Source organism: Trachymyrmex septentrionalis, unplaced genomic scaffold (genome assembly GCF_001594115.1).
Source record: "Trachymyrmex septentrionalis isolate Tsep2-gDNA-1 unplaced genomic scaffold, Tsep1.0 scaffold6, whole genome shotgun sequence".
NCBI lineage: Eukaryota > Metazoa > Arthropoda > Insecta > Hymenoptera > Formicidae > Trachymyrmex > Trachymyrmex septentrionalis.
Genome location: NW_017305778.1, coordinates 43,225 through 53,324, shown reverse-complemented (window position 1 = coordinate 53,324; position 10,100 = coordinate 43,225). Strand labels below are relative to the sequence as shown.

The following is a 10,100-nucleotide window of genomic DNA, read 5'->3' as shown; positions in this document are numbered from 1 at the left end:
CGCGTTTCATCTGAAGAAAAATGCTGCTGAAGCCACTGAAATGATTTGTGCTGCATATGGAGAGAACGCTGTAAGTCATGCAACATGCAAAAGGTGGTATCAAAAGTTTCGCCAAGGAGATTTCAGTCTTAAAGATGAATCGCGTGCTGGACGCCCTGAAAAGATTGAAACGGACGAATTGCAAGCACTGCTGGATATAAACTCTGCGCAAACTGAAAAGGAGCTTGCAGAACAGCTTGGCGTTACGCAGCAAGCCATATTTTTTCGTTTGTTTTTAAATAAAGATTGAATTTTACAAAAAAAAGCTCAGAACTTTTTTGTACACCTAATATATATATTTAATAATTAATTTACACGTAATTATATAATACGATCAAGACATGCCAATTTCGAAAAAAAAATCTTCCTTTTTTACTTTGTCTCTCATTTTTCAGTTCATCGTTTTCTAATTCTGCTTTCCCCAAGTTGAAATTTTACGGGCCGTTTGTCCGATCGAGAGATTTATTGACTGTCCAAGAGAAATGGCGCTAAGCGACCAAGCACGAGTATGTCTTGAAGCATCGCAAAAGCAAAGCATGGAAAGTGTGGGAAAGTTACACGGAGAAAATAGCCAACTCTGTTTTACACACATACATATGCACGCGCGCACATACACGCTTGACCGTCTTCTCTACGTGTTCTCATGTATGTCTTGAAGCTCTCGTATGCGTGTAAGTCATATTTAAAGACACGTGACTGTAAAGAACAGGACACTGTTTCTCTGTGACTACATTTGACCGTGGATTTTTCAATAGTGTAGCACAGAAGTTGATAAGTTTCTCCGAACAACATCGAGCGATGTACGATATAATTGTTGCCACGATTAATAATTTTTATTAAGATTTCTCAGGTCAAGTATCCTCAATGCAAATTCAGCTTTGCTTACGATTCATTTATTTTAGCTCCAATTTTGTAAAAATATCGCGTAAACCATATCATATAAGGGCGCAATTGTTATGTAGGATTCGAGTGAAATGTATTTTTATCTGCATTTTATTGTCCGTATTTCTGATGATTTCTGGTATTAATTACCAAATTAGGACATGACAATTTAACGGACTGATGGTCACGAGCTACTGACTCAAAGCAATGCTCGTGGCGATGAAAGTTTCTTTGTCGAACGATAAATGTGATATATAAATTATCTGATATGACGAAATATAAAAGCAAGTTCCATTTGAAAATTCACACGCAGAAATTCTCGCATTAACGTAATTGAGGATGCGAGTGAAGAGACATTCACATTGAGCTACTGGTTAAGTAATTGGTTTTATGTAATCGTGTCATATATATTTTTTTCGATCGAACTTGTATTGATAATTAAGACGCGAGATTGCCGCGCGCGAATAAATTATTAAAATTATATTGACCCAATAAGTGAGCCAAGTTCCAAGATGATGATACATTTCGGAAATGTTATGTAGATCTCGAAATGCATATTATGCTGTAATATGATAAATTCAATAGTTATCGACTGGTCATTGACTCGTGCATTGACTTGTTCATTGTAAGTGAATGGAAATAAACCACCTGTTGCAAGTGCACGCCCGTTTGTCGTCATCGATCTACTATAATCGAAGTATCGATTAACCTTTCAATCGTCCAAATTGGTAATAACTACACCAACTCGTTTCATTTCGATTGTTATCCGGGAAATGCATATAATTGCATTTATTATATATAAACCTATTTTTTCATACTATAACGATGTATTTAAATATTTTTGAGAGAGAGAGAGAGAGAGAGAGAGAGAGAGAGAGAGAGAGAGAGCAAGAGAAATAGGCAGAAATTTTAAACGATGCGAAATTTTATTTTAATATATAAACCGCTTAAGTAGCACACAGCGCCCATAAATCGTTAAAAAAGCGCTAAAAAAAAGTGTATATAAGCGCTTTTAACGCTTTGCAGATGCTACTGTGCTACTTAGACAGCATCTTTTACTAGTAAGATTACATGCTCATTTTTGTTTCTTTTTGTATTTCGTGCAGTTTACAATAACCTATATATTAAGAATATTAAAAAAAAAAGTATTTCACGTCGCCTGCGAATATGCGAATATTTGAATATTCTATTTATAGAGATAGGAAAACGGCGAAATTTTTCCCCTTGATTTCTATATAAGTATAAATGTAACATATATACATTTTTTATATTCCTTATACATGATTTGTTATTCACAGATCAACGCTAGAATTTTATTGTCTCTTAATACTATTATAATGAAACAAACAATGATCAACTGTAAAACACATTCAGTTAAAAGATGAATCTGTCGCTTGGCAAATCGATTATTGATCATGCGTTTAATTATTACCTGCTAATTAAACGGATACATGTCGGTCTGATAATTACATTATAATAAAGAGAAGACATTATCCAAGATAAATTGTTATTAGTAAGTGCAAAAAAAAAGATTAGAAGCGAAACTGTGGATATACATATATGAAAGTGTTTTTCCCCATGCGTGACATTTTATCAATTCACTAACTAAACTGATTACAACTTTCGCCGTATCGCCGACTCTAGAAATTTCTCACATACAAATTTATCTCCTTCTATTAATACACCTTCTCTCGTTTTATTACATGTATATATGTAGTTTAGCAAAACAATCTTTTACAGAAAATTAATACAATATTTGGGATGAGCTCGTGATATAAAATAGATTTTAATCTATTACAAATTGATGCAGAAATCTTTCACTTTTTAAGTGGTTGTCATTTTAATATGAAATAAATGTATCGAGATACTATCCAGCAAATAAACTGTCATTATTTGTAATTATTTTGATATTATTCTGATGTTAAAGACATCATTTTAACGTAAAAATTTTTACGATAAATAACGTCAGCTTATTTGCTAGGAAGATGCGCTTCTTAATATCTAATAACTTGTTTAACATCTAATATAATTAAACGCGATTATGGTTTACGTTATTGTTAGCTTTCTCTTGAAATGCCGAGATAGAAGTGTAAATGTAAATGGCAAATTGCCATAAGAAACGCTTTCGGTAAAATTTAGATTGAGTCTATAGAAAGTTGCTCTGTCATTTTGTTAGTCGCGTCACAAATAAAACAGATGTTCTATTGCGTGACAATCGATGATGTGCGTATCAATCGCACGATACAATGTATAACGGCGGTATTTTATAATGCACAAATCTAACGTGAGATTTTATTGCGTGACTTCGAAAATGACGGATATTGTTGATATTATTAACGCAAGTATATTGTGCAGTCGCAAAATTGTGCAGTCATTTAACAATTGCATTGAAAATTATAAATAGTATCTTCAATTTATAAAAACAAATGCTTTACTTTGTATACAAAACTCATCATTGTCTTTCCGTACACAACATACAGGTAAAGAAATAAATAATACTATATAACGATTCTTAAAAAAAATTATCATGTTCTTGCGAGAGCTTTGTATATCCCACTTTGTTCATCAAATTATCAGATCGAAATCTCTGAAACTTTATCGACAATATCGATTTTGGAAGAGTCATACATGCAGGCAATCGAGCTGTAGACAATAATAATGTAGGCAAAAGTAACTTCGTTTCTAAAATTTTTATTTGTGTGCAAAAGTGCATGTAGACAATCGAACTGTAGACAATAATTTTTGTGTGCAAACGAACTGCCGGCAAAAGTGATGTAGGCAAACGATACTGTAAGCAATCGATTTGTAGACAAACGGGATTCCCCCATGATACGCGAAACCGTTTATCAACGACAAGAAAAATATGAAACCTATGGAAAAAAACGCAACTAAGAAAAATATGTTAATGACTGGAAAATTGTCAATTACATTTAGGAAAAACGCGCCAAATTTATTAGAGAAATATTTCACATTCGTTTCCTAAGATTTTAAGCCAGTCTTGGTTCCTAAGATTTTAGTGCGAATGACTTTTTAATATCTTACATAACTTATACACGTTATAATCGCGAGAATATGCATGGACATGCGAATGACAGAAATGTAATATGTCCTTGCCCACTCTAATATTTCTATTACTATTACTGCTATTACCACTAGAGAGATATGATGTAACATGATTGTACATTATGGCTAGATGTCGAGTTTGTATCGATGAAACTCGTTCTCATTCGAGAATATTTTAATAAATGAACATTTTTTATACGTTACGTGAAACTGTAGGTAGCTAACAACATTCCGTCGTTTCAAATTGATTTAGATATCACTTTTTACTTCTTATTTTTACATTGTAAATATTTAAAGCAAACAATTTATGCGATTTATATTTACTAAGATGTGATTTATAAATCTTCAATAGCTGCGTTTTGAATTTTTTTAAGTATACGTCGTCCGCATTAGAACGTAATTATCGACGACATAGAACTCAATTCGTTTGACCGACTTTGAATTATCAGTCGTATTTAACACGCCATGTTTCAATAACTTCGTAGAAAGGTGATTTTCTGTTATCGAAATCGTCAAATGACATTTTATTTAAGCACGATCCAATGTGTACTCAACAAACTCACGATGACTAATTCGGATTCTTTTCGTTATCCTACATTATACGATATATTATACCAATATTGTGTAAAAACTTATCATATCTTCGTATGTACAGAGTGTCCCATAACTCTCAATAAATATTTCTGGGAATAAAAGAGGATGACATTTTGAAAGAAACGACGTTTTAAAAGTTTCTTTTCCAATTTTGGGTCAAACCATTATTTACCGAGTTATTAACGATTAAAGTTGCTCAATCAAATTATGCCCAGCCGGAATGTAACATGCCATAGAGCGCTTATTGTACATTCTCTCGATTAAAATTTTATTATAATTTTTCATATTAATTAATAAATAAATGAATAAATCAATAAATGAGAGATAGCTAAATGGATAGATTATTTATTTATTTGAAAAATTATAATAAAATTTTATAATACAAGCGATAAATGTAATTAATTAGCGTTGTTTTAGATTATTTATTGAAAAGGACCATATTAAGAGTCAAAACGTATGAATTTATTTTTTATGTAATATCATAAATATAAGATTTGGCACAACACGTCAATTAGTTAACTAATTAAATTCTAATAGCTCTTGATTTGTATTTATTTGAAATGAAATTTTAATCGAGATAATGTATAGTAAGTACGAGGAGTCCTATGACATGTTGCACTCCTGCGTGCTACTCCAGATGGAGTATTCCTGGATGCTACTCCAGGGCGTAATCTGATTGAGTAACTTTATTGACTTTGTAAATAACGGTTTGAACTAAAATTGGAAAAAAAACTTTTAATTTAAATTGTCATCCTCTTTCACTGCCAGAAATATTAATCAAAAGTTGTAGGATATCCTACATGTAGGACTGTACTGTATACATCCTAGTTAATTAGCACACGTAATACAGCTCTTTCGACTTTCCTCAAGGCTTACTTACAAGCGAGTCAACACTTACTTTCACCGGGTACCTCGAGCTGTGATTAAACTTTAATTCGAATCAAGTGTCAGTCACCTTGGCGCGGCAAACGAAAAGAAGTGCGATATTTGATAGCCACGGGAACATTTATCATGCACGAACAAAACGCCTTTCCATTATAGCTGCGGTGTTTTATGATTTTATCGTAACTGCTTCCGGGACGAGTCTTGGAGAAAAGAAACTTCCTCTCTCTAGGATACGACAATATTTTATTCAAGTTGAGAACTGCGCATCTATTAAGATACAAAAGAATTTAATCATAAGAAAATTAAGGAGAAAATGAGCACAACTGCTATTAATATATCCAAATATTTAAATAGTTTTTCTTACATACTATACAAGTATATATATATATATATATATATATATATATATGTATATATACAGGGTGTCTCACAATCACTATACAATACTTTCATATATCATCCTAAAGAAAGATAAAGTAGAATAAAAAACTCTAATACAAAAATTGTATTATATGCAATATACAGAATATTTCCTTTTGAATTTTAATATGCAATGCTTTCCATAGTTATTTAATATAAATACGTTATAAAAAGACTGTTATGATGCTGAAGGTAGAAAAAAAAATATATCAATTTATCGTTATCCGGATTATCACGATGAGAAAAAATGTAGAAAAATGATACTTTTTCTGACAAAAAATTCTTTTACTTCTTTCTTGGTTTTTCTTTTTTTTTATATAAATATTAAATAACATTATCTTATCGTTAATCGTAATTTTTTAATTTTGTTGTTGTAACGTGCAGGGAGGTCAAGGCGGTTTCGAGGATGTGCGAAGATATGTCAAACAAGGAGGCGACTTTTGCAAGGACTTGGCATCGATACTTCATGAAAGGTATTTTTTAGACGTTTTCTTCCCATCGTTTGTCACTCATGCGAATTTTTCAATGAGAAATTGTGAAAATACGTTTCAGAGCCGAACTGGAAGCTACTTATGCGAAAGGATTGAGCAAACTCAGTAGCAAGCTGACAAAAGCCTGCGCCAAAGATCAAGGTGATTATCGGTTCTTTTCGGCAGAAATTAAAATTTTATGCGTCCATCGCGTTAGTATAAGGCATTTGATCGATAATCAGGCGTAAACAATTGCAACTGTCTCTATTTATTAATAATACGATAATTTAATGCGAAATTTCTCTTTCGCAAAAATTATTAATAATGAGTATCTCTTGACTTTTTTCTTCATCAAAAATATTGAAAATTTATAATTTATACATATGTATATTTATAGACTTGATGCGCAAACATAGTAAGTTTTAATAAACGAAAAGATGAAATTTAGCTTTAGAAGGAAGAAATTTGCTCTCTTTCTCTTATTGTCTGCAATCTTATCTGTTTATTAAACTTAGGAGAGGCTACACTCTGATCTTCACCGATTTTGATCAACTTGCAGCAATGTTAGAGGAGCCTACCAAATGAACACCTGTAAAGCCGTTCCCGCTAATGGGCCTTAGAAGCCGAGTAATGAGCATTTTAAAACATACCAAAAATCTGGAAACAGTCTAACACCATTAGATGGCATCGCCAAGGTCAAGATGACGATGCCTCCAAAGATCAAACCAATAAAGCCAGTAAATACATCTCATTAAACCTTACCATTTTTGTATAAGACATTTTTCTCAAAAATGTATCCTTTCTGAGATATTAGATTGTTTTCAGATTTTTTGATATACTTTTAAATGCTCATTACTCGACTTCTAAGGCCCATTAGCGGGAACGGCTTTACAGGTGTTCATTTGGTAAGCTCCTCTAACATTGCTGCAAGTTTGATCAAAACCGGTGAAGAGCAGAGCGTAGCCTCTCCTTATTAGTAAGAGACTTCGGTTTATCTTTTTGAGTAGTATATGTGTAGTATCAACGAGAACGCGATGTGTTGCCGCGTTGCGAAATACAGACGGTGCCCGTAGCAATCGTCTCTTCTAATTGTAAGTATAGATCTTCTCTTTCATAACACAGGTGGTAATAGCAACGGAGGTGTGAACGAGGCGTGGAGGTGTGTCGGCGAGGAGATGGAGGCTGCAGCGGAAGCGCATCGGCTATGGGGCATCGCGTTAAGCGAACAACTTGCCAAACCGCTCAGAGTAAGTCCGAGTCTAGGGAGATGATTACGATGATCAGAAAAGCGCGTGTAAAAGACTGGATGCGTAACCGGGTACTTACGTACACGGTTGTTGCAAAACGGCAAAATTAAAATCGCCCAAAGAAAATTTACCTTGAGAATTTTTCAGACAACACGAGGTGTCCAAAATTGGGACACAAGACATCTTTGGCGTCAACCCAGCCAACACAAAATCTAAAATTGAGACATAAAACTTCAAGACGTCTAAAAAAATGTTTTTAAATTTTATATCTCAATTTTAGACTTTGTGTTGTCTAGGTTGACTCTTTTATATCTTACGAATTATATTTCGCTGGCGAAAAGTGCATCGAATCGGATCACAAATATTAAAATGATAAAAATTTGAGACGTGACATTACTACATTACATCACATACGAGTATGCATATGCGCAAATATGTAAAGTTGACTTTCTCTTTGCGGAAACTCGCATTACTCTCTCTCTCTTGCAACCGAAAAGATTCAATCTTGTAATAGCATTGAACGAACTGAATCGAGAAACGAAAGGAATGAAAGGATGACAACGTATATGTAACACACAGGTGGGTGTAGCGGAGACACAAGGCCGATCGAGAAAGAGCATCGAAAACTCGGTGGACAAAGCATCCAAATCGCTGCAAGAATGGCGTGGAATAGCGGCAAAGAGTAAAAAGCAGAGCTTTGCGTGTGCGCGCGAGAACGAGAGATTGCAGGATCTGGCGCGGTTGCAGACCATCAGTCAAAGTCAGCAGAGCAACAATAGGTCGTCGACATCGAGTCATCACGTTACAGAGAAGGAAGCGAGCAAACTGGAGACTAGACGAAGGAAAGCTGAGGACTCCTCGCGACGAGCGGATACCGAATTCTATACGGTCAGCGTGAGAGCCGAGAGGGCCAGGCTCGAGTACGAGAGCACGATGAAGAAAGGCGCGAAGCAAATGGAATTGCTCGAAGAGGAACGACTGAGCGCCCTAAAAGACCTCGCCAACGTGTACTTGACGCACTTACAGGCGCTCGCGCCGCGATTGCAGCAGGTAATATACGAACATTACAAATGATCGAAATAATCGCGCGATCACGCATCATTGCAATTATATTTTTCACTTATCATAAAGATAATTTAAATTTCTCAAATATATACTTTCGTAGAGCGCCGATCGCTTACTAACGCCCGTGCGCAGTTGCAACGTGTCGCAGGACTTAGAGATCCTAAAAAATCTCGTACGCCGAATGGATAATCACGATGTGACGAACGCGGAACAATTATTGCCGGATTTCTACGCCGAACACGTGACGTTAGCGATGAACCGCGAACGGCGGAAACAGGCATTGGTGAGGGTGCTGCATCTGATAAGGCAAGATCTCGAGCGAGAAAGACGAGGTAGAGAAGGTCTGGAAACATTACACCGAGCTTTCGTTAAGACTCCGGCATTTGCGGCGGACGAAAGCACGCAAAACGTAACGGATAAACTAAATCACGTACGTATGTCGAGCATGGTGCATTTATCGCTAATCTGACATAAGGCCTGTTCTTTTTGGCTGAACTTTTGCACCAGTTCATCTTTCTTCCTCTTCTTTCCTGCTGGAGAGAAAAGGAAAAAAAGATGAAACTGGTGCAAAAGTTCAGCCAAAAAGAACAGACCTGTAGTTAGGGCTATTATTTTGTACTAACAATAAATACGGGCACGCGATATAAAAAATAAATACGTTTCCGCAGATGCGTTCAATGTTGTTGTACTTAGAAGCGGCTAGGTACAAAGTCAGCGGTACGCTCGCTGAAGTGGAGGGTAGCAAACGAATCAAACATCCCTTATCGGACCATATTTTAGTTTCGAGAGACAAACAGGGTTTGCAGCAAAGTGTTCTCAAGGTATAGTATTTTCAAGGCTAACTTTTCAAACTGTGAGGGACAGTTGAATTAATAACGGATGAAATAGCGCACAAAATTCCTTGAGGATAGCTGCCTAATAGGATACCGCAGAATTAGTTTAGAAGTGAAGTGGAAACAATCTCGTTATTACGTTCAAAATTGCGTATTATGAGAGGTTCCAGTGCAATCCTGAATTTAATATATTGAGTTAGGAAAAAAGTCTTTTTACAAATTGGTAAAAGAATATTCTACTTTTAAAATTGACAATTACACCATTTGACAGAACAATGTTCCAGCTTTAAGAATATGTATTTTTAATTGCGATACGATGATTTTTAATGGAGTTACGAGCAATAAAATCAGAATGTTCCTTTTTACTTAATTCGCGAGTAATTCAGATACAAAAAATCAGGAACATTAAAGAAAATGATTTTGTAGAGGAAGCTTCAAGCTTTCACGACAGATAGTCGAAAATTTGCTCAAATTTTTTTTGGGCACGCTACAGACCTACAAAGCAAAAAAAAATTTTTCATTTTTTTCAGCTCGTAGTTTTCTATATGTTAAAATTACAAAACTAACATAAATTTAAAAAAATGTAGTAACCATTCGAAAGT

The 10,100-nt window shown here is 34.8% G+C and overlaps 1 protein-coding gene across 2 annotated transcripts in view; it reads left to right on the top strand.

Moving 5' to 3' along the window:
- LOC108752305 overlaps positions 1–10,100 on the top strand; it is a 19,041-nt gene that overhangs the window by 7,733 nt on the left and 1,208 nt on the right. For both annotated transcript variants that reach the window (XM_018493049.1, XM_018493048.1), the window contains 6 exons: positions 6,268–6,356; positions 6,436–6,515; positions 7,476–7,600; positions 8,180–8,650; positions 8,766–9,095; positions 9,334–9,486. In XM_018493049.1, coding sequence (XP_018348551.1) covers positions 6,268–6,356; positions 6,436–6,515; positions 7,476–7,600; positions 8,180–8,650; positions 8,766–9,095; positions 9,334–9,486 — 1,248 coding nt within the window. The remainder of the gene's footprint in view (positions 1–6,267; positions 6,357–6,435; positions 6,516–7,475; positions 7,601–8,179; positions 8,651–8,765; positions 9,096–9,333; positions 9,487–10,100) is intronic.